The 25,672-nt window shown below is 33.2% G+C and overlaps 3 protein-coding genes across 3 annotated transcripts; 2 read left to right on the top strand and 1 right to left on the bottom strand.

Moving 5' to 3' along the window:
- Nucleotides 1-2,141: 2,141 nt before the first annotated feature.
- On the top strand, nucleotides 2,142-6,737 carry LOC122585325 (UDP-glucose 4-epimerase GEPI48-like). Its single transcript, XM_043757452.1, has 9 exons — nucleotides 2,142-2,504; nucleotides 3,281-3,330; nucleotides 3,724-3,859; nucleotides 4,380-4,481; nucleotides 4,713-4,940; nucleotides 5,353-5,431; nucleotides 5,589-5,671; nucleotides 6,081-6,172; nucleotides 6,430-6,737. The coding sequence occupies exons 1-9, from the start codon at nucleotides 2,313-2,315 to the stop codon at nucleotides 6,518-6,520; spliced, it is 1,053 nt and encodes a 350-aa protein (XP_043613387.1). The 5' UTR covers nucleotides 2,142-2,312; the 3' UTR covers nucleotides 6,521-6,737.
- A 6,042-nt stretch (nucleotides 6,738-12,779) lies between these two features.
- On the top strand, nucleotides 12,780-14,766 carry LOC122578684 (GDSL esterase/lipase At4g10955-like). The gene is made up of 3 exons (XM_043750706.1): nucleotides 12,780-12,907; nucleotides 13,151-13,258; nucleotides 13,687-14,766. Exons 1-3 carry the CDS (start codon nucleotides 12,888-12,890, stop codon nucleotides 14,645-14,647), a joined length of 1,089 nt encoding a protein of 362 aa, XP_043606641.1. The 5' UTR covers nucleotides 12,780-12,887; the 3' UTR covers nucleotides 14,648-14,766.
- Nucleotides 14,767-15,533: 767 nt separating this feature from the next.
- Nucleotides 15,534-17,825, bottom strand: LOC122585637 (phosphatidylinositol 4-kinase gamma 2). Its single transcript, XM_043757765.1, has 2 exons — nucleotides 16,094-17,825; nucleotides 15,534-16,022 (listed from the first exon to the last, which is right to left on the bottom strand). Exons 1-2 carry the CDS (start codon nucleotides 17,375-17,377, stop codon nucleotides 15,636-15,638), a joined length of 1,671 nt encoding a protein of 556 aa, XP_043613700.1. The 5' UTR covers nucleotides 17,378-17,825; the 3' UTR covers nucleotides 15,534-15,635.
- Between the last annotated feature and the right edge of the window lie 7,847 nt (nucleotides 17,826-25,672).

The raw sequence follows: 25,672 nt of genomic DNA, 5'->3' as shown, positions 1-25,672 counted from the left end.
GTTTTGACTAATATTATTTATTTTGTAGCTTTAAGAATAAAGATAAACAGATATTAAAATTTAATCACATAAATAAAATTATCAATAATATGATATGGATCTTTTCTTTTCAAACTTATTCATGAACATATCTTATAATCACATACATTCAACCTAAGTCCTTACAAAAATTCATAATAAAAATCATCAAAACTCAACATATTAGTTTGATATTAATAATTAATGATAATAATAATATAATAAAGAACTGTAATAGCATTAATATAATATTTAATATTAAATTATAAAGTTGTAATTGTGATTATTATATACATAAGATTTGATCATTTTGATGGAAGGTTTTTTGTTTTTTTAATCTAAAACTTTCTATAAATATAAGATAGGCTATAAAATATTGTTAAAAAAATATGAAGATGCCACATAGGATAAATCCTACGTGACAATTTTTTAGAATAACTTTTAGTTTGAAGATTGATTTAGAAGGCTTGTTTAACTACTCTTTTAATATATATATATATAGATATATACATCTATAGGCGTATGTAAAAGATAACTCTCGTTTAGTAAATAAAACACAATTTGTTTGGGTTCATCCTTTGTTTCATGTTCTTATAGTTATTTTGATTCTTGATTATGGATTGACAATGATTCCTAGGACAGTAACAATTAGGCAAATTTCATTACACTTGGTTGTAAATGTGTCACCAAATATGTTTTAAGGTGTTGTACAATACAATAATGTGAAATATGTTTGGTAGTGTACAACTAAAAATTGGTGGTGTACAGATCATTACCCTAAAACATCTTTCAATAAATTCGGTTGCAATAAACCACGAAATGTAGGTTAATGGGTAGGACCGTAGGAGCCTAGGAGGCGTTGGAAAATAATGGCGAAGATGAAGTTTCATGTGACAATAAGAAATGAAAGTAACTAGAATTAAATTTGGTTTTATCACCTATCGGAAAAATAGATGTTTTAAACTTGCATGTTTCAAGGCATAGCCGCGTAGTGTTAATAAAATGTAAAAACCAAAATGTGACTCCACCTTCGGCTCTATAGTGATTGTACATATTATCATTTATTTGACCAAAAATGAATGTAACACAATAATAATGTATTCACTAACCAATTATATCTTTAATTACGTACATTTTATTACTCGTACTATTTTTTTAAATAGGAGTGTATCTCTATGAATGGTTAACTAAGAAAGATTTAGGTATTATAAAACAAGTTATAATAAAGTAAAATAAATAGGACAAAATGTTGACCGTTAGATCATGGTTAAATTGATGCATGAAGAATCACGAAACAATTTGATGCACGATAATTTTCATGATTCACGGTGATCTTCAGTGAATAGAAAGTTATTGTTTTATTTGTTTTACTTTAATGTTTGCTTTATTTTACCTAAAACCTAACTAAGAAACGTTTAACCAATGTTGTCATGGAACCCGTTCTAGCTCGATGACATTAAAGGACGCCAAGGTTGGAGTAATGTAGTATACGAGGTCGACTTCCCGACGTTGTTGGCGCCACGTTGTTACCATTACGTTACTTATGCTATGATTCTATGAACAATCTATCTAGTATGGAAAAATGTTTCAGTCCATATACTTTCGAAGGCAAGTATAGTAGAAAAGAAAGTAGTTAAGAAGAGCTAATTAAATGGATATAACAAAGAAAAAGCTAGGTAACCGATAAGGGGGCGAAATGTGTAGAGAAGATTTTGGATTTTAGCAACTTCAAGAAAACACAACAAAGTTCGAGATATATCTTCACGACTCTTCTAAATGGCCAATCAACTTCTTTCTCCTTGACTTCTTCCTACAATCAACTTTTATTAAGAATTTTCCTGATGTTATCACTGCATTATTAAAAGGAATTTGTTGTTCACAACACATGTTTAGGAATTTGAATAATAGTAAGAAAATCATACATACAATTAATTGTTTTCTAAAGTAATATTTTAGCTATTATTATTATTATTATATTATTTATAATTAATAATTGATTTGACTATCGAAACAATTATTATAATGAAATTAAAAAAAACAATAATTCAAATGAAAACCTCTTCCTGTATAAATCAACAAGGAAACCTCTCATCTGACCCCGCATATTTAATGTTTGCTATATAAACAGACACACACATGTCAGGCCATGGTCTAGGATTGTTACCATATGTCACAACAATCCACTAACAACAATTATCACAAAAATTTCTTTTTTTTCTTTCCCAATTCAACGATATATTTTTCGGAATACTAATAATATAATAATATATATAACTAAGAAGAAATATATATATATGGCGGCGGCAGCGTTGTGTGTGTTGGTTACGGGAGGTGCAGGATATATAGGAAGTCACACGGTTTTACAACTGCTGCTACATGGCTATAAAACGGTTGTTATTGATAATTTAGATAATTCATCTGAAGTCGCTATTACTCGTGTCAGTCAACTTGCCGGCGATCATGCTCATAATCTCGCTTTTCATAAGGTTTAATTGTTTTTCCTTATCTTAGTTTTATTTTTTCAATTTTTTGTTTTGAACTTGTTACGTGTTGGTGTTGCCATCTGTATGTATATATTCGACCAACTTCCAAACGTTATGAAGCTATTGTAAAATGTTGTATAATGATATTAATTAGGCTGTAAAGTGTAAACCCTTGATAATGATGATGCGATGTTATGTATAACTTTTTTCTTTTTGGTTGTATAGTGTTTAGCACTCTACACGTAATCATTTGTAGACACAAGTTTTGTTTTACGTCGCGACATATCTATGGCGACAGGATTCTGTGGCCTTTTGAGCAGGGGTGATTCCGGAAAATAATCAGGGGAAAATGTAAATTTTCATGGGAAAAAAAATCCCAAGAAGGTAGCAAAATTAGAAATTCATGGAAAGAACTTAAAAATTCATGACAAGATTCAAATTTTCAGTGGCAGTGGCCCACCTTGACCACCCATGGTACTGCCCCTGCTTATGACTTTCTGAGGTTTTGTGGTTATGAACTTATGATGAGATGGTTGAAGGATGGAAAATGTTATAAACTCCTCAAATATAAATAGTACATAGCACAATTTATTTAAATTTATATTTGTGGAAAAAGGTTTCATTTTCATTTTTCAGAAGTATAATACCTTTGGGTTTTGCTCAGCTTTAGCCTACTAGTAACTTGTCTCTATCAGTGTTTTGTGATTTTGTAATTTAAGTTAATTTTTTTCTTTCTTATGTGTCGAGTTAACTTCCATAATTCCATGGCTTCATTGCAGATGGACATCAGGGATAAGCATGCATTAGAGCAGCTTTTTGCCTCCACAAAGTAATTTTTATATCCCCCGAGTCTTATATTATGCATGCCGTGTGATCTAGTAATCTAACCGTTTATATGTTTTTTGTTTTCTGCTCAAACCAAAAAACCTTTTGGCTAGAGCATTGCAAGTTCAAACTGAAATTGCATTGGTTGTTTGTGTAACCACGCACTTATGTTCTTCAGCTTTTCACGTATATTGTCATGTTATATACAAACTAAGTAAAATACAGCAGTCGAGGGAAAAGAATATGCTCCAATGTAGAGATTTGGTCTGTATAGAGAAATGTGTTCTTTTTACGAAGTTTCGGGTTACTCTTTTATAGTTGTATCTGTTTTGTTTTCTAAGAAACACTTATCATGTTTATGAAGTTATGGGTTACTCACTTACTCTTGTATCTGTAGGTTTGATGCTGTCATTCACTTTGCTGGATTAAAAGCTGTTGGTGAAAGTGTGCACAAGCCCTTGATGTATTACAACAACAATATTATTGGTACTATTACTCTCTTGGAAGTTATGGCTGCTTATGAATGCAAGAAGGTAAATTGTTACTTAACTATTTACTTGTTAAACTCAAATTATTGGGTTGATGTTACTCTTATGCCAAGTTTAGCTCCATTTTGTGTCTTTGGTTTCTTCTTTCTTTATTTTCTTAATTTAGGAAAATTGGTACAATATCAAAACTTTAAGACAAAAAGAGTATCATCAATGTTTAAATCTACTTTAATATTAGTGGTGGCAAAATGGGCAGGTCAAGGGGTTGGGTAACGGTGATACTTCGAGACTGGTCAAAACATGTGAAACGTTGGGTAATGGGTGATACTAATTATAACATTTGCTGACTTTTGACCACCATTATTTCTGTTTATGTTTTATGTGTTTATTTTACAAGTTTGACCCATTAGAGATGAAACTTAACTTGATTTGAGCCATATAAGTAAATCAGGGAGTTTTAAAGACGTTCTCATATTAACCCATGTTTAATAAGTTTGGACCTGTGATATATTCATCTGAAAGCAACATTTTAGTGAATATGGTTGTATGTTCTTGAACATTCCAGCTTGTGTTTTCGTCATCGGCTACTGTTTATGGTTGGCCAAAGGAGGTCCCATGCACAGAAGAGTTTCCATTGTCTGCAGCCAACCCATACGGAAGAACTAAGGTATTATATTCTGGCACATATCTATAACTATGTGTTTTCATCATCGTTTACTGCTTATCTACATGTTATTTAGGATTGGCCGTAACTGGTCATTTGCTGAATACCACATGCCTTTTTTCTGATACGACAGTGACATTTCATTCTAGTTTTCACATGATAGTTATCAGTTTTTATTGATTTAGTCATCTAGAATTTTGTATGTCTGTGGACTAATAGATTTAATCTCATCAGCTCATGATTGAGGATATATGTCGTGATATGTACGCTTCAGATTTCAACTGGAAATTCATATTGTTGAGATACTTTAACCCAATCGGTGCACATCCTAGTGGCCAAATTGGTGAGGATCCTCGTGGAATCCCAAACAATCTTATGCCTTTCATTCAGCAAGTCGCTGTTGGTAGACAACCTGCACTCCAAGTATTCGGAACAGATTACTCAACAAAAGATGGAACTGGGGTATGCTTTGGTTTCCATTGCTTGTTTTCGTCTTTCTTTTTACTTTGGGGGTGTTTAGATGCCGTCTTAAAAGTGATTACGTGATATTAATTACTTCCACGAGAAACTAGGATTCATCAAACAGTCAAACATCTGATGTTATGAATTTTGCAATCCTAAACAACGACCACACCCAAAATTTATCGTCTATAATCCTTTTGATTTAAATTAAGTTAAACGAATGAGCAACATGAAACTGATTATTTGACCACAGAATAGTCAGATAATCTGAAGCAGACCTTCCTTTTATTTGAACACGTCAAAAACTGGTCTAAAATGCATATCCAAACACCCCTTTAAACTTGAAGGTATATGCCTTATATGTAATGATTTTCTTGATCTAATACGTTTTGTATTTCTTTTAAATAATCAGGTACGTGATTACATCCATGTGGTAGATTTAGCTGAAGGGCATACTGCTGCACTGAAAAAACTCTCCGATCCTAAAATAGGTGTGTCGCTTTTGCCATTTTGATATCCGGTAGACAAAGTTAAGTTACGCGTGACTTTGTATGAATGGTGGATCCGTACTACGTTTTTATTTTTATTTCTACTTGTTGACACAATGTCACAATGCCTTCTGGTTTTGATAATAATTTTTTATTGAAGGTTGTGAAGTTTATAACTTGGGGACGGGGAAAGGGACTTCTGTTTTAGAGATAGTAACAGCATTTGAAAAAGCATCAGGAAAGGTACTATGGTTTATGTAATTTTTTCCATATATGTAATTCAAATTAAGAAGGAATATACTAAGGTATCAACATATATACCAAAAATTTCAGGCTAGGCAACTATGCAAATTCTATACAATCGAAGTGATTCCTATTCGTTAAGAGCATGTGCATATATGACCATTACCTATATCTGAGAATGTTCAATATCGAAAGTCGAAACAATTTATGCACATAGAATATGCTCCTTGTGTCCCATGAAACTTGCTACATTTTTTCTATTTTTGACTGCACTGATTTGATTTTGGAAAGTTCCCCTGTTCGACTGTTTTGGAGAATAGTCTGGGTGGTAATAGTAAATATTTGAATTATTTGTTTCTAATTTCTAAATTATTGGAAATACTCACACTTTGATTTTTTTTTTCTTTAGAATATTCCTTTGGTTAAAACTGGCCGACGACCTGGTGATGCTGAGATCGTATATGCATCAACAGCAAAGGCAGAACGTGAGTTGAACTGGAAGTAAGTCGTCTTCTCCTTTTTAGTTGTCACTGTGATAGTCTAATTTCTATGAACAAAGCAAGATAGAAGGCATAATCGATTATTAGAAATACACTTTGGGTGACTTTTCATCACTTATTAAGTATACCACTGCATTACCACATAACTTAATTTTTGAAACGTTCATAAATGCATTAGTTGGAATTTCTACTTCTATATAGCTTAGGTAACATTGTTTTTAAAGATTTCGGTTTTTTAAGCTGCAATCATAATTGCAGGGCAAAGTATGGAATAGAGGAGATGTGCAGAGATCAGTGGAACTGGGCCATCAAGAATCCTTACGGCTATCAGACCAAAGAAACACGGTGAAACAAATGATCATGTTGATATGTTTTTGGTGGATGTCATCTGCTTACAACAAAAAAATGTTAAACGAGGTTTTATAGTAACTAAAAAGAAATAGTTAGCCTTTCATATATCCTCTACTCTTTAAAAGTATAGCCTTCTTGTATATAAAATTTCTATATCTTCGATACGATTGGAATAAGATCTTCACTCGTGGCATACAAGTGTTGTTTATTGTCAACTACTTCTTTGATAAAGTCACATCAGAAATTACAAATTGATATTCGTACATTAGGTTGTATCCGTCCAATGAAATTGAAGTAGTTTGACCCATGATCGGGAGAAAAACTGAGGACTAACAATTATCATATGTTAATCTAATCTAATATAACTTATAACTTATCTTATAAAGGGGATTTACTTATGATGTCATAAGGCTGACTTGCCATGTACTAAGTATGTCGACATAGGAAGTGATGATGAATTTATTTTTATAAGCTATACAAGACTCAACTTTATTTATGACGGAGTGCATTTGTCTACATTAGCCGGTGTGTTGGTTGTATTTCGTCTAGTTAATTCGATATAGCATGCACCCCTATGAGTCTTCTAAAAAACGAAATGTTAAAATCAAACTCATAATATTTATACGTTTATTCAATATATTTTTCTAACCATTATTTTTCATGAAACTGAAAGTGGTTCCTAAGAACCAAAAAGTTATCTTTACACACAAATGTATTGATATATGTACTCCTCTCTTTCTAATTTTTATTTTCTATTTCCAATTTTGCAATGATGGTAATGGATGCTTCAATCATTTAAGGCAGTATTATTTCAATCATTGAAACAACCTACATCACTTGGAGAATAAGCTAGTTTGGAGATTCAAAGACATGAATTAAACATGAGAAACAACGATAAAACAAAAATGAAAACCATTCAAATCATATAAGTTTAGTAAATTTTAATCATAACTTTGTCGTCGAATACTTTGTTTGTAAAACAAATCTTTAAATATGCGCAACGTATGTTTCATGCTGCATATCATTTGTGAGATATTAAATTACTATATTAGACCTGTGTCACGAAGTTTCTGATATTATCAATAGGGTATTAGATTTTCATAAATTTAGTTCATAAAAGCTTATAATTTTAATGATACACGGTTTTAAGTGTTATACTTTGCAATTTGTAATACAATAATCACAGGGTCGTCACTATCATTATTTGATGAAATTGTTTACCTTAGTCATTCCACAATGCACATGCTACAATAATTTCTCTATTATAAAATTTTTTGAAACCAGTTGAACTCATAATGTGATATTATTATGAAAAAAAAAGAATTAAAATATAAACATATTTTTGATTGATAACATTGTAAAAATAATTATTTTAGTTATTTGTTTTTATTAATTAATTATGTATAAAACTAAATGATAACATCAACGAGAGTCAATTTGATGAAATCAAGCGATATGATTGATTAATAAGTCATTAGTTCAACTGTTTTTTAGTATATATTAAAATGGCTGAAATTGATGTGTTAAGAAACAATTTCATCAAAAATTATAAAAAATTGTGATTTATATTATATATATATATATATATATATAGGAGGATGAGAATACAAGGTTGTCGGGTATCTAAGCTTTTCCCATATATATATATATATATATATATATATATATATACGAGCAATAGTACCCGCGCAATGCGGCGGTGAGATGGTGGGGGTGATAGGTCATAGGAGGTGATAAGTTATAGAGTGTGATGGCCAAATGCCTTAGCCGTACAGGCTCCCCCTCAGATTTAAAAATTCGTCGAAAGTATATCGAATGACATCTCTAATAAAAGAGCATGAAATTTTAAGAACACCCATACAATTTTTATAATTTATCGATATACGGTTTTTGAGATAAAAGATTTTGAATAAATTAAAGGAATAAAATGATTTATGGAGGAGAGAGAAAAAAATGAGTGGTTGAGATTTGTGGGGAGAGAAAAAAATGAGTGATTGAGATTTGAGGGTATTATAGGTGTATTAGGTAGAGATGTTTAAATTAGTTAATAAAGAAGAAAGGTAATTTAGGTAGTTCAAATCATCTTTTGAGATTTTAAAAAAAGCAAAATGTTTTATAAGATAGTATAGATATAAATATATACTAGATTTTAGACCCGTGTCCAACACTGGAAACGGGACTTACGATATTATTAATATCAGATCTTCATACATCTAACAATTGAAGTCATAAAAGTTTACAATTTTGAAGATATATATATATATATATATAATGAACGAGTTAATAGTTAACATTCGACACATTATAGTAACATTCAATTATATATTGAGATCCTCTCATGCAGACACGACTCCAACATGGGGCATTGGGGGCAATTGCCCCATCCTAAATTTTTCACAATGTAATTTTTTTTATTTAAAATTGTATTTGAAAATTTGTTCACACCAAAAAAATATAAAAAATAAAATACATTTGCAATCAATGACATACGATTTGAATCCCAACTTTCAAATCTCAATTTTAAATGATAGTAGCTATGAGTAGGTAATCTCAATTTTCCTTCTCCATACATCTTTTCTTCTTCAACCAGTAATACTATCATATATTGATCTAAATAAAAATATCTTTATATATTTTCCCCAATTATTAGGGTTTCTTACTTTTTTTTTGCTTGAATTGAAAGATGAAATTGTGATGATAGATTGGAAGGGCCGATGGGGGATGTGTTTTTGGGAATCTCACACATAACACACTAGACAACATATTATTTGTTATCTTTTATTGATTTAATATGAAGATGATTAGATATAATATAACATTATATGGGTCGTTTAAGTTTAGTGAATAGTTCGTGTTTTTGGTTATAGGATGAGTTGTAGTTGGTTTGTTATGTCGAGGTTTGCATGTTGGTTAACTGGATGGTCATTATTTTGCCGGTATATGAATTTATCGGAATTTGATCGATATATTAAAAAAACCTTTTTTTACCTATACAATCTTTTAAATTTGCCCCCTTACAATAAAATTCCTAGCTCCGTCCCTGCTTTCATGATAAACTAGATTATAACCTTCGTGAAACGCGGAGGAAACATACAAAAAAAATACATTTATACATATAAAGATTTTGACATAATGGAAAAAAACATTAAAGGTGTAAAATACTGGAAGAATAAAAAATAAAATAAAACAATTACATAAGTTGACAATGAAAGCATAAATATCTTTATGCATTTTCATTTATTTTGAAAAAACTAAAAATCGGGCATTTTATTTTATTTTTGATTACCTTCAAGTATATACATATATAACATAGTTATAAAAATATTTTTAAATATCTTGTATTTTAGTATTAGAAGGTAAATATATATTAGTCAATCATCAGAACAAATTACACTAAGTAACATATGTACAAAATTTGTATATTGAAAAGGCCTAGAAAAATAATAACCTATCAAATTGTTAAGAATACAAGAAGATGGTTATTATTATTCTTAAAAAAAAATTGATAAATAAAAAGTTGGATAAATAAATATGTGTAATTTAATATTTTGTTTTAGTTTAAGCTAATTATCTAAAGTTGGAGGAATAATATCATCTTTTTTTGAAAGTTTAGTCAAAGATGATATAAACAATTTAATCTTAGGGTGGAGATTAAAGATTATATAAGGTTAAGATTACTTCATATCGTTATTTAAGGTTCTCTTTTAATATATAGAAAATTACATTTTTGGTCCCTTAAGTCGGTAGGATTTTCAGTTATTGTCTTTAAGTAAATTAATTACAGAAAAACCCTGAAGTTGGTCAAAATTTTCACTTTTCACTATGTGACTAACAACCGTCTATTAGCTTCATTATGTGAGGGGCAGATTCGTCAATTCACCATGATCCCTTCTTCTTATTCTTCCAAACTCAAACACAAGCCCAAATTTTAAAAATTGCGACGCCCTGAAAATGAAATGTTAACTGAAAAACACACACCAAGCACACACACACATACACAAACACACACTTGACACACACATCTAAGATCGGAAATAAGAGTTTTTGGATTCGAAATTGCTTGTATCAGGATCGGTTTTGGCTAGATTTGGTTGGATTCGAAGTGCAATTGCTTTGTTTTGTCTTTCTTTTCGATTCAAACAAGTTTTTCTGGCGAAGTCTAGATCGTATTATTTTGGCTAGGGTTCGTTCGCGATTGATTTTTAAGTTCATTGCAACACGTTTCGTGTTCTGCTTCGGAGCTAACAAGAGATAAATCTAGATTTAAATTTATTGATCGTGATTTTCAAATTTCTGGCCGTCGTGATTTCAGTTGACATTTCGTTTTCAGCAAAACCTGACGAATCTGGTTTGTGTTTGAGTGTGAGAAGAAGAGATCATATGTGAAATAACGAATATGTCATTCACTTAACGGACCTAATAGACGGTTGTTAATCATAGAGTTAAAAGTGAAAAATTTTACCAACTTTAAGGTTTTTTCTGTAATTAATTTACTTAAGGGCAATAACTGAAAATCTTACCAACTTAAGGGACCAAAAAAGTAATTTTCTCTTTAATCTATACTATATTTTAAAGCAGATTTTCCCTAGATTTTCAAAATTGAACTTAAAATTTTCAATATTGATTTTAAGTACTTCCCCAAAATGCTCCTCATATCTATTCTATATTTATCTAAAATAACTATAATACCTTTTCTCTCTCCTCAAATCTCAACCAATCATCTTTTTTCTCTCCTCCATAAATCATTTATTTCTCCAATTCATTCAAAATCTTTTATTTCAAAAACTAAATTATAAAAATTGTATGGATGTTATTAAAATTTCATGCTCTTTCATTAGAGATGTCATTCGATATACTTTCGACAAATTTTTAAATTCGAGTGCGGAGCCCGTACGGCTAAGGCATTTGACTATCATACTCTATGACATATCAACTCTTATAACCTATCATACTCTATGACCTAGGTATTATCCCACCATCTCACCGCCGCAACGCGCGGGTACTTGCTCTCGTGTATATTAAAGATTAAAGATATGTCAAGAAATATTGTAATGGAAAATAAAAGGGATTAATCACGGGAAGACCAACGTACTTTCTCATTTGTACACGGTTGCCCATTATACTTTTTTATTGATGAAGTTTACCCACATAATTTTCTTTTTTGTACACGGTTGACCAATATTACCGACTATCACAGGTAAACCGGTCAACTTTGGGTCAACCGTGTACAAAAAAAAAGTATGTGGGTAAACCTCATCAATAAAAAGTATAATGGGCAACCGTGTACAAATAGAAAAGTACGTTGGTCTTTTCGTGATTAATAAAAAAAAAAGTAGTGATGTATGGATATAAAAAATATCTTATAGATGATCTCACATACTTAATACATGTGAATCTTTCTTACTAAAAAAGGAATAACAACCAAATATTTCATACGAAACCCAAAATAGAAAAATTTTGAACATTTTGACGTTGTGGATGTTGCATATCATTGCAACCCAATAATAATCAATGTTGGTGTCCTCCCTCAAAATTTGTTTTTTCTTTGTAACGAGGTCTTAAGACCCGTGCGTTGTACGTCCGAGATGAATTATATTATTTTCATTTTTAACGTGTGGTTTAAAAATGATCTATATTAGAACGATGTTGAGTTGTGTGTAAGTGTATAATTATATTATGGACATAATTATGAAGATAGAATGTAAGGAAACAATTGATAATATAATATATAGTTGTGTTGATTAAAAAGTATATGTTGAGAAGACCGACGTACTTTCTCATTTGTACACGGTTGCCCATTATACTTTTTTATTGATAAGGTTTACCCACATACCTTTTTTTTGTACACGGTTGACCCAAAGTTGACCAGTTTACCTGTGATAGTCGGTAATATTGGTCAACCGTGTACAAAAAAAAAAATATGTAGGTAAACCTCATCAATAAAAAAATATAATGGGCAACTGTATATAAATGAAAAAGTACGTTGGTTTTTCCGTGATTAATCCCAAAATAAAAATGGAACCTCTTTTACTGACATAAACAAGTTAAAACAAATAGAATTTATAAACCTTTAACCTTTGTGTAAATAGAAAAATGTCCCGTTTTAATTTGTGTATTAAATATTTGTACATCATGTATTTGTATTACCGTGCAAAGCGTATAAAAAAATGATACAATAATGTCCTCGCTTTTCAAAACGTTGGTTAAGGCGTGTACGTAGGCGGTTACAAATAAAATGGCACGTCATAACATAAAAATACAACATGAGGAGATCCTGACGCTCTATAGTTCCAGAGATCGAAACGCATCAAATAGAAGATTAATTTCAATTAGATTTTTGCACAATTCTTTCAGATCTTTTCTTAATGAGTCTTGTTATTAAGAGGTACATCAAATCTTAATGATTCAATTCTGATTTTGTTTATGGAATTTTTTATATTCACTATGATTATACTCGATCTGAATCTAATTTTAGATTTTTTATTTTTTTTCTTCTATTTTTGATTATACATCAAATCGCCTTATAGTGTATGGAAGGCCTGTAATATTAGACGCGATAATGTATATCGATATGTTGTGGTTGAAACAATAGCTTCTTAGTATTTGTTTTGTTTAAATTAATTTTCAGTAACATTGAGAATCAAGACTCGAGCTTGAAAAACTACTCGGATGACGTTATTTCAGAAAGGGAATGTTTCGAGCTTTCGGGTCCCTTACACCTGACCCCCGTCGACTGGTATTGCTTTTATCTTTCGCTTAAGTTAGGGGCTGCTTAAATTTTGCATACAACTACTTGATCATGTGTTAGACTTTCTGCATTTTGCATTCTCTAGCAGTTATTATTATTTCAGTGAGAATTTCGACCCATTTGCTTAAGCTGGTCGATTTGGGTTGTTTTAGTCTTCAATGTGACACATGCCGTAAAATGATGAAACTTGGCTATTGGAAGTCGCCCATAGTGTTTCCAAATGCTTGAAATTTCTTAAATTGCTTTTTGCAGAATTAGTTTGTTGTTTTTGAAAATTTCAAAACAGGACATCTAGAATTAGTTTTGACCGGAACCCATTCTGATCCATTAGTTGACCCACCCATGTTGCGACGAATACTCACGGCGTCGTTATTTGGATTATTTTGGAAAATTACTAATCAAAGTACTGAAAACAGGACTAATGTGGATCACAGAAGGTCTGTTTCAGCATGCTTGGTTCAAGGCGTATATATCATAGAGAGAGACCGCCAGGAAAACCGCAAGCAATCTGAAGCTCTTGCTCCACCTTGGTGGAACTTCTTCCAATTTGAGTTACATGCTCAACTCATAGACGATGCTGATTCGTGTGTCTTTGGTGCTATCTACAAATACAAACTCCCACCTTCACAAGGAACCCCGTCTTATGTCATTGCTTTCCGAGGCACCTTAACCAAAGGCAATGCGTTTTCTCGAGATTTAGAACTAGATATCCACATTATTAAAAACGGGTTGCATCAAACTTCAAGGTTTGAGATTGCTATGCAAGCTGTTAGAACCTTGGTGAGTAGTCAAACATTCAAGTCAGATATCTGGTTAACGGGCCATTCTTTAGGATCAGCAATGGCGTTACTTGCAGGAAAGCAAATGGCAAAAACTGGGATCTTTCTTGATTCATATCTTTTCAATCCGCCTTTCCTTTCGGCCCCACTTGAAAACATTAAGGATCCAAACATCAAACACGGGATTCGGATTGCTAGTAGTTTCCTCACTGCAGGACTTGCTGTTGCTGCAAAGATCAAGAATGCCAATCAGCAAAGAAACATGCCAGCAGATTCATTTCTTGCATTGGCTGGATGGGTCCCGTGTTTATATGTGAACCCAATGGATCATATTTGTTCAGAGTATATTGGATATTTTGAACACCGGAATAAGATGGAGGAGATAGGAGCTGGTGGGATTGAACGGTTGGCAACACAGCATTCTATTTCAGGTGTTTTCTTGAATGCAATCGGGAAAGAATCTCATGAACCGTTACATCTTCTTCCTGCAGCAAGTTTGACCATTAATAAGACTCCTGCTGTTGATTTTAAGGATGCTCACGGCATTCATCAGTGGTGGAGATGTGATCAACAATTGGAGACCAAAGTTTACAGCTGAATGTTGTCCAAATATTTGGTAATTCTTTTTGACCTTTGACTTCTGAGGTCAAACTTATCTGATTGTAATTGAACATATGATTATATGTGATAAGAAAATTGTGATTCTTGACTGTTTGATTCACCATGTTCCAAGATTTGAAGCAAATTGAGCAAGATTGTTATTTATTTGATTTTAGGAAGACATTCATTTTCAACACGCATTTGACTCTCAAACCTGCATGTACTTTTGTGTGTATATTAAGAAGTTTTTAAAATCTGAAACTTCTGTCTTATTAGTTTTTGGTAATTTTACTATGGAGCCTGTTAACTGTTAATACATATTGAAGTTAGGACATTTGGTTGAGTAAGTTCTAAAGAGTAAATTTGCATGCCTAAGCAGTGTAATCCTCGACTAGTATAGGTAACTTTAGAAATGTGATATCCAAATTTAGTTTTAGGAGTATTAATTTCATATATAAAATCCACAATTATTGAATGTACTTCAAGAGGATGTGAAATACATGGCCATCTCCTTCCTCATCTTTTGCCACTCATTACTTCCACTGTTCCATCTTTCTCCCCGAGGCAATCGTCATCTCTCGACCTCTTTATCTTTCTTACACATTCTTATAATTATTACAATCAAAATTTTACTCTCACTGAACCAAAACAAAAATTGCAAAAGGGAATGGGGTCGAGAGTGTGGGGGGAATGCCGCATCTCCATCTTTTGTGTGGTCTGTCTTCTGGCAATCTTGTTTGCGGATGCCCCAATGTGATACCTCAATCCACCCCTGTGGTTTGGCTTGATCACTGCCGATACTCTAAGACACATGCTACAAATCTTATAATGTATATAACTTATTACACTAAAAACCAAAGGTTATTCAAATAACCATGGTATTTTGTAAGATATAGTTAATAATTTAGTACTACTGCTCATAAAAGTGCCATAAATTATACGACAGTGTAGTTATAAAATATAACATTTTTATACAAACCCAAACCTCAAAGAGTTCCCCCTGAAACCAAGTCAAGCTCCAAATCCAAAATGTCTGAAACAACTTTAAGGAAGTTGGCTTCACTTGCTCCAGGGAGCGTGGCATTACGAGCTTTTTGGATAACTTTCTCAATCATTGATTCTCTGTTAATCGTTTCTCTGCATAGGAAACGCCCTATGGCATAAGGGGACATTCCTCTCAGTACACCTTTCTTTAGAAGCATGGTGGAGATGCGAAAGGTGCGTGCACACTCATGTGAGAGATCCCATCCATTTAAGCTCAAGAGTGCCAGGTCTTTCTCAGCATCCAGCGATTGGATATAGTCCACAGTTTCACATGAGTATGGTTCACGGGCTTGTGGCCAGTGAAGCCAATCAAACGTGCAATCTTCAAACTATAAAACCAAGTTGTCAGTTTGATAAATATAGTATATCTGTAATTTAAAAAATGAATCATAGTCCTTACGTTTTCTGGTAAACAGTATCCGTGGTCAATAGGAATGAGCATAACACGATCGCCCTCCCGGTTCATCAAAATATTCCCGGCATGCCTATCAGCATTGGCGGTTCTTATATCAAAAACAGTGATCTTATGAACTTCTTCCACTGGAAAATACCTGGGACCCATATCTTCACAACTTCCATAATTTTTCATAAACATCTGTAGAGATCCAACCTTGACATTTTTTGGTCCACCATCATAACCTTCCGGGTGATTGAATTCTCCATTTAAGCACTTTACCATGACCGTAGGAGGTACACCAGCAAAACCCATCTTTGAATCACCAGCTACCCGAGGTCCGGTCCTTGGGTGGTCTAATATGTAAGCTGCAACCTCCCTCAATGCGCCTTCACCTACTTTCGTGCCCCTTTTCAACCCTTCACCATTTGACGATACCGGTAGCCCTTGAGGGTTATTAACTGCCATTGGTTCTTCATCTATCGGCTTAAATACAGCAGCATACCTGTTCCCTGACGGGTGTTGCATAAAGTAAGTTCCTCCGGTACCCTCTGATGATCTTATGGGCTTTTTCCCTTTTTTCAGCCCTTCGGATGCAGAATCTAGCATACTCCATATGGTGGGAGACAATTTAGCACCTGGATTCACAATTATCGGCTGCAATGGATAATCAATATCCGGGTGTTTAATTGGATTCATATTCTGCTTATGTTTTTCAGGATTTCCTTCATCTGAACTAGATGAAACTTCCACCGATTTTTGAACAACCAAATGAATCCCCGCATCATGCTTCTTACATATATCATTAATCAGCCTCTGATCATCAAGCTTCTCACCATTACACAGAATTTTGTGATCTTCAGCATTGACAAATCCAATCCCTTTAGCTTTTTCCAAAACCAGTTGTTTCAAATACCTTACATTTCTATATCTATCAACCTCAAACTCGAATGCTTTCCCAAGAGCAGTCTCCACAATGATCACGAGTACATCAGAAACCCGGAGAATCAGATGAAGGACATCACCACTTGAAACACCATAGTCTTTAACAAGAGAATTATTTCTAGACAATTCTCTCCCTCCAAAAACCAGCTTTTGTTTCTTTACTACAAAACCTTTACATGTTTGTATCTTAAGTTTAACGTTGGCAATGGAATCCGTCTCCATTATTCTCATCGGAATCAAAGAACCAGCAACGGTTAGGTAAATCACTATGGATTCACCGCTCCGCATACAAGCAGTTCCAGACTTTTTGGGAATTGGACTCAAAGCAACATCAGCTACTGACATTGTATGAATTTCACCACCTTTTTTTAAACCTTTATTTTATCTTTTTTTCTTCTTCTAAGTAATGTTACTTGGAAATACTTAACATACACAATTAAATTTCCAAGAGCTTGATACTTATATACAATATATATTTATATGCCCCAAAAGATGAATGTAAAAACATTTCGGTGAACAAGTATTGTAAAATTTCTATATTCAGAAACACAAAAAGAGCAAAACCTGAATGCCCTTTCAAAAGAAAGACCCCCCTCAAATCATAATGCTCTTTCTCGGTTGCTCGTAAATTTGAGCTTTTAAAATCTTGAAACAACTTTGAGCATATATAAGATTCGATTGCGAGAATTCGAGGAAAAGGAGAGGATTGGGAACATAATGGGGAATTATAGTAAAAAAGATGGTGTTTCTGAAGGTGGAAACCTTTTTTCTGTATGTATGGATTCTTGCCTGATTTGGAAAGAATCAAAAGCCAAATTGAATAAAAAATTTCAACTTATATTGTTCAAGAGAATGAATTGACGATGAATATTTTCAGATTTTGTATAACGGTTACTGAAAATAGAAATGTGTCTGGTTTAGGCCCGATTTTTTTGGGAGACAGGAGAGGGATTGTAGCCATTGAGTTTGGCTTTTCCATTTTTACCTCAAATACAACTGGTTGCTAAAAATAAGATTTTGTTACGACTCACTTATATGAAAATTTGAACTTTTTTTTTTTTCTTTTTAATTATCAGTTTTCTGTTAACCATAACATGATTTGAGTGACTTTGGAAAGATATCTAAATTCTTATGTTAACCTAACATGACAAGGAGGATATTCAAATTCTTTTCTATCAAATTTTCTTTTAAAATCTTTGAACCAAACGACCCCTTATTTATTCATCCAACTGATTCATGTTAACCATACTCGATCACATGTAACCCTGCACTACATCCAAGACTTGGTGCTCTAAGTTCATGGCAGGGGTGTTGCCACAGATCACATGATCGAGTCTGAGTCTGAAGTCTGAACCCAATCAACCCATCACAGATACACGTCTCATTATGCCATATGACACATTCTATTCAAAAGAAATAATGCTTAACAAGAAATATATGGTGGGAGTAAACTATTCTAAAAATTCACAATATTACGCACCTTGAACAAGGAGCGTATTGACATGAACACATGTCAATGTTTTCACATATGGTATGTGTGGGAAAAGTAGTTGTAGCTTGTAGTTAGAGCTATAAACTGTAGCTTTAAAGCAAAATTGTTAGCTAGAGTGTTTATTTTTTTAAAAGTGTTTGATATGGTAGCTGTAGCTGTAGCGGTAACTTCAAGAGGTATCTGTATACTTTTAAAGATTAAAAGCTTCATCGAAAAGCTAAAGTACTTTAAGTAGCTTTCAATTTGGAGCATTTTCTTTCAAATAAAAGCTAAAACTAGTTGTATTCAAACAACACTTTTAACACTTTATGAGTTTTTAGTTTAAAAAAAAAACTAAAGCTCTTGAAAAGCTTTTAAAAAGCTTTTGCTAAACATAACCATAGTCTTTTAGAAGGCTTCTTAAAACCCCTGACTTCTGAAATACATTTCATTATTTATGTAACGTTTTTTGTAACACCCTAAAAATATGAAAGATAATTAAATCAATATTTTATGTATTTTAGGCCTTAAAATAATTCCTAGTATTTTATTTTGAAATATGGGGTTAAATTAGTTGGAACTTTAGTAGCTAGCGGGTATAATACCCATTCTAATTTATAAAAAAACGTGGCAAAGCCACAAAGTGTCAGCCCTTTTGAAATTTGATGATTCACAACTCCACCATTCTTTCTCCAACTTTCTTTCAATCTTCCAATCTACAAAAGAATTAGTATATGAATTTACTCCCTAAATTCTCTAATCCAAATTAAAGAACTAAAATTCAACTGAGGGTTTAATTATTCTTGGAGGAGAGTTCGAAATTGGCATGGAAGAAAGGGATGAAATTGGATTTTAATTGTCCTATTGTTCTTTTGAGGTAATAAATTCTTCTTAATTGTTAAATTAAGAAATTAGGGTTCTTGATGATTGAAATTGGGGTTTTTGTTATTTTTGGATTTTTAGAAAAGAACCCTAATGGAATTAAAAGGGAGAAATTTGGGGTAAATGCAAATGAGCTTTATGATGAAACCCCATAGTGGAAAACCCTATGTTTTTGGGTGTTTGGCTAGAATTATGTTACAAAAGTTGTGTTGAAATGTTTTGTGTAGCCAAATACTATAATGAATGAGTTCATGGTGAATTCAAGTGGTTGTTTGTGCAAGAATTGAGATAATGGAACTTATAGATGTATATTGTATAGGTGGTGAAGATTAGTTGAGCCTAATAGCCATATAGTGCCAAATAGCCAAGTATAAGGTGAGTGTATATGCATATGATCATGTTCTTATTATTAGAGGTCATAGGTGGGTAAATTCCTATGACCCATATGTTTGTTGAATATGAAAACTAGTAGGTAGGTAAATTCCTACTAGTCAAATTGTTGATTTAATGAATGAAAGCTAGTAGGTGGGTAAATTCCTACTAGCAAAATTGATGTTTGATGATAAAAGCTAGTATGTGGGTAAATTCCTACTAGCATAATGTGAATTTGAATATGTGAGCTAGTAGGTGGGTAAATTCCTACTAGCCAAATTGAATGATAAAGACTAATAGGTGGGTAAAGTCCTGCTAGCATAATCCATGGCCATGTTGAAAATGATTTGTGATGATTTTTGTGTTTATGATTGATATAAATGAAATGGCTATCAAACGATAGGCTATGAATGATGCTTGATGCACTAATGTTTTGGTAACTTGATTATGATCATATGTATATGCATTCACTAAGCATTGCTTACGTCTTAGTTGTTTAACCTTTTTTTTTTATAGGAATTAGTAGTAGCAAGGGAAAGGATCAAGTGATAAATTTGAAGTGAAAGTTGTTATTGAAGGTATTTTGACCATCTTGGAAGGTTGGTAACTTGGGTAATGACATAGACAATCCCTTGGTATATTATGGCTCATGATACAAGCTTTTGTTTTCGAATGAACAAGTTCTTTTTGGTGGAAAATTTGTAGTTATGTCAAACAAGTGGTCATTTGGTTTGTATATGTCATATCATTGTTAATTAGGTTATTCATTAGGTTAAATGACCCGTTTGGTCTTGTAAATTTGCTTTGTAATAATGGATGGTACAAAGACATTTGGAAATGTTGTGTTATGTCAAAATGAGGTTGTTTATCATTTGTACGAAGCTCGGTATTGAGTAGAAAAGGTCGAAAGTTGATTAAAGTGTCAAAGTACGAAGCTGCAGGAGGACGACCTTTGTTCCCAGGGACGACCTTTGAGGACGACTTTTGCAGAAACAAGAGTCGTGCTCTTCTGTAATTTTTACAAAATTTTACCGAGGCTTCGTTTAGTCTTTCTGGGACCTGAAACTCTTACAATAGACTTATATTAACATGTTAAGAAGGTTCCATTTGTTATTTTTCAATTTTGATGACTTTGATTTTCGACGAAAATTTGCAATATTTTTTCTAAGTATAAAATTGTCCAACTTGTTTATCATAAGTTTTCAAATTATTTTCGAGTCAAAATGGTTTGGGGCATTTCATTTTTACATTCCTATCATGACAACACAATATGTATAATGACACATATATGACTTGCAAAGTGATTTTGTTAAAAAAACATATTACAACCAAGAAAAGAGGGGAGAAAACCCACCAATAAGCCTGTTCCAAGTGAGAATTGTCTCCATTGATCCCATGTTAATTACTTCATTTTTGTCCCGTTAACCATATATGAAAAACCAAGACTTCTTACTTCATATAGTGTATAGTCTGAATTCGAAAGGCTTTTCGTTAAAAAGTACATTATGTTGGGGTTAACATGATTCGTATCGTAAATATAATGAAAATATGATGATAATAATACCTGAAAAACCTATGGAACCTGTAAGATTATTCAGCATACTTGCCAGTGAATTCGGGTTCCCAAAATGAGATGATTGCTTGATGATGGGATTAAGAATTTAAGAAAGAAAGTGCACATACAAGAATGAGATGAAGATTAGACCCAAAATGGTTGGAAATGACTCTCTATTTATAAAGAGAGCATTTACATTTTAGTCCGTGTGTGTTTATTATGTGCAATATAAGTCCCCTAGTTCCAATCATGTAATGAGAAACCCTATAGTATGTCTTTAAGAGTAAATACGCCCATCGTATGCTTACTAGACATATGGATTTCAGTTATTGTCAATTATCATATCACGAATAATCAGTGTCGGACACATTTAACGTGGTTCTAACACATTATTCATTCATTTCTAGCTGCACCAACTAATCGTTAAAGTCACAAGTTGGAGTGTTTACTTCCACTTCTTTGTCCCTGGTTGTAACACCCAACATTTAAAAACAAGGATTTCCAAAAACCTTTGCCTAACGGCGTTAAAAGAAGCGGAATTAACTTTAAAAGTCCAAACCAGTAAAATCTGTTTGGTTTATTCATTAAATGGTGTTACTAGCCATATCATCAAAATAAGTCCAAATGGAAATCCATTGGTTGCCCAACATTAAGCAACCATATACATTATCAATACAAGTCATTAATATTTAAACATAAAGCAAATATCTAAAGCGAGCAGCCACTATGGGTAAACTATAGCTAGTTTCAAGATCATCTACCCATGCCTCACATCTTCTCACATCTACCTGCTCACTATTGTTGGACCTGAGGGCACAACACATTTAAAAGAGCAAGTGTTAGCTAACGAATTAGCTAAGTAAGATAACACATAATTTATGAAACGTTTGTCCATTTAAGACATTATATAAAAGTCATATTAAATCGTAAGGCACCTATCATCAAACATATCGTCTCACATACATATCATAGCATCAACATCTTTCATATTAGGATGGGTCCTCCTAAATGTGCCTAGTCATCTTTTACTTCACATATATCATATAAGCATCATCGAATAGTGTGACATAAGTCACTTACATTAGGTGTGACATAAGTCACTCATCACATATAAGGTGTAAGTTTGTGTGTAGGCGGTCATAGGACCTAACAGGAAACCTCACACCCGACTGGATGGATAAGCTTTTCAGTTGTCCATCAATGTCGTTAAGGAATGGCAAGCCAATCCAGGAGTAGTCCGTATGTTCAAAGACATTGGTGGTTAATCACGCCACCCGGAGATACTCAAACCACGTAATTACGTTGCAAGGAGCCACCCAAACAACCATATACGCACCCGCCGGGCAAGGGCAAGTACGGGTTAAGCTTAACACTTTCATATCATATACGAGCTCGGTTTACATCACATATAGTTTAGATGTCCACGTTACCTAAACATCATCACATATCATCTTTTTACGTTTGGGCCCTTAAACGTGCACGTGTCATGGCAACTTAACAAGTCTAGTGAACTAGATGAATAAGCCATGTAGTCATGCACACTTTACATATCATCAACATATAACACATTTCACTTCATCTCAAGACATTACATAGCATTTCATAGCATATCATTACATCGCATGCATTGTTACATAATGTACATCATCATATATCATTGCATATCGTATATCATTACAACATTGCATATTATTTATCATCATAGATCGTACATCATTTCATATCATCTATCATCTCATGTCATATATCGTTGCAAAACACCTATTATCTCATATCATATTTCATGTCATCTATTAAGCCTACATAGCATCTCATATCAGTACATATCATTGGGGTAGCATTTCAGGCTTCAATATGCATCTACATAGCCCATATCACCTCCCGTATAATCCCGAATACACATAAGCAAACAAGATACCATTTGGGGAAGTTATTATACGAAAACTATGTTTTTGTTGAACCCTCAGCGTGTCAAAGTAGTGTATCTTACCTCGTAGAAGCACACAACAAATGATAACGTAAGTTACCGAGCTTTGCAAGTATTCCCGACTACCTATAATCATTAAACGACATAATGAGCTAATAAATACCCACTCACTTATGGTCATGAATCACGTCTAAATACCTATAAACATGACTCATGACAATGCTTGATGCATCGGACATTCGATTAATACTTTAAAGCTTACATAACTTGACGAAACTCGACATTCACTCACTATATTAACCTTTCTGGAAACTTGACATCACAATCATCTTTTGAAAACATAACCATTAGAAAGTAGACTCTCTTACGATTCCGTGGATAGCTTATTTGTTAAAAACGGAGTTACGGTTTAAAAGTTATGGCCATTTGAAAATTCCGTCGCTATTGCGTCGCAACTACTAAGTTGCGTCGCAGCTATGTGTCACTGGTTTCCAGTTGCGCCGCAGCTTAGTAGCTGCGCCGCAGCTAGCCCCTTTTCAGCACAAACCTCATTGTTTAACCTCCAAAACTTAACCAAACACACCCCAAACGACCCCAAACCTTATGAACGACTTTTAACCCTCAAAATTCATCATTTTAAGACTCTAATGATGTCATGAAAACAACCCTCAACATCCAATTGATTTGCAACACAACAACAATCATTTTAGGTTACCGAATCGATTAAAACTCATGTTTTTGACTCCAATCAACCCTCTAAAGACCTAGATCAGTTATGAATCGAATCAAGGGATTGAAAGGACATGAAATCAATGTTATTATACCTGGGATACCTGGAGATTACAAAGAGAGTGTAGAAACTTGATCAAAACACTCTCGAATCAACCAAACGAAGATGAAATCGAATAAGGAATTGATTATGGCAATGGGGAATGGTTAGGGCTCAAAGAGGAAAGGATAATATGAGTAATTAGAAGCTAATGACCTGCTCCAAGACCCTAATCCCGTTTTTTAGTTTCCACCTATGTTAAAACTAGTCCTTAGGCTTCCTTACGGCTCATATTTAGTTCAAAACACCCATTGGGAATACTTACAACACATTAAACACTTTAAGCACCTCCAAAGACATTAAAATATACCTTTAGACACATTAACACATGAATCATTAAGGCTTTAAAACCTTACACACATAGCACATTAATCATACGTGAGCATCACATCGTCTGGAGACATAACGGACTCATGGTGTTGACTTAACGACTTAAGTCAACCGTTAATTAAAAGTTCGGGATGTTACAATTACCTCCCCCTTAAGAGGATTCCGTCCTCGGAATCATTTCGCCACTCGTATATAAATAACTTGTCCGTGTCCTTAACTTTATCATATCATTTCAGAATTCCCTTGGGTCGTTCTTTAATTTAGCATGACCAAACTCATTTAGCTCTTTACATAGTCTTTTCTACTTTCACTTTTCATTTTAACCATTTCGTCATTTATTTGGTTCAATCTTTAAGTCAACTAGGTAGTCAACCCAATTATCCAACCTTCATAAGTAGTATACAATTTACATTCTATTGAAAACTATTCATTTGGTGAAGGAGCCCTTTCGACACCTATTCTCATTAACTTGCTAATATAACTCACACGATTCATTGAACAACGGTTTGCTCACCATGACTTTCGATGCATAATATATCCCTCCATAGGGTCTTATGGTTAAACCATTATACTCACTTGTTCAACATAAGCTTTCTTTGCTCACCACAAAATCTTCGATCGATTTTGAGCTAATTAAACAGTCGTTCAACAATATTAACTTTAGGAGCGGCTATTTCATGTCATATGGCTCTACAACTTTCCTTTCAATAATAGGTCATATTATGAACTGACATCCACACCTACATCGTAGTTGCCATTATATGTGAACTCAACAATGGTATATGAAAATCTCAACGCACTAACACATGATCATATGATTTTCCCAAGTTTCTAGATCATCCTTTCTCGTTCCCATCCATCTAAGGGTTATAGACACCATTTGAATTCACCATTCCTTACATACTTTTCCAAAACATATCTAAAAATTTTGTTTACATAACAGTCGTCTCAATTCGAAGCATTCAACAATTAGCTTTCACACTTTAAGAGGACTTCTTAACGAACTTCCTTTTCTTTCATGTCCAATGAAATGGTACAATAGTTCATCGGGGAATAAACATTCTTGGTTAACCAATTTAATAATGGTTGATATCATTACCTTCAACCTTCCCGCAAAATTTCGTCTCTTAATCCATAAATGACGCGTTTCCTCACTTTCGTTAAGGGATCATTAAATAATTACTTTTGTAGCGGAACTTTCGGCGTCCTGTGTAGGCTTCTAGCCCCATCACACGTTCACATAAAAGATTTACAACACGTCGTATCACAAAAGG

Source organism: Erigeron canadensis, chromosome 1 (genome assembly GCF_010389155.1).
Source record: "Erigeron canadensis isolate Cc75 chromosome 1, C_canadensis_v1, whole genome shotgun sequence".
Lineage (NCBI taxonomy): Eukaryota > Viridiplantae > Streptophyta > Magnoliopsida > Asterales > Asteraceae > Erigeron > Erigeron canadensis.
Note: the sequence above shows the minus strand (reverse complement) of the source record. Positions and strands in the feature narration are given on the sequence as shown.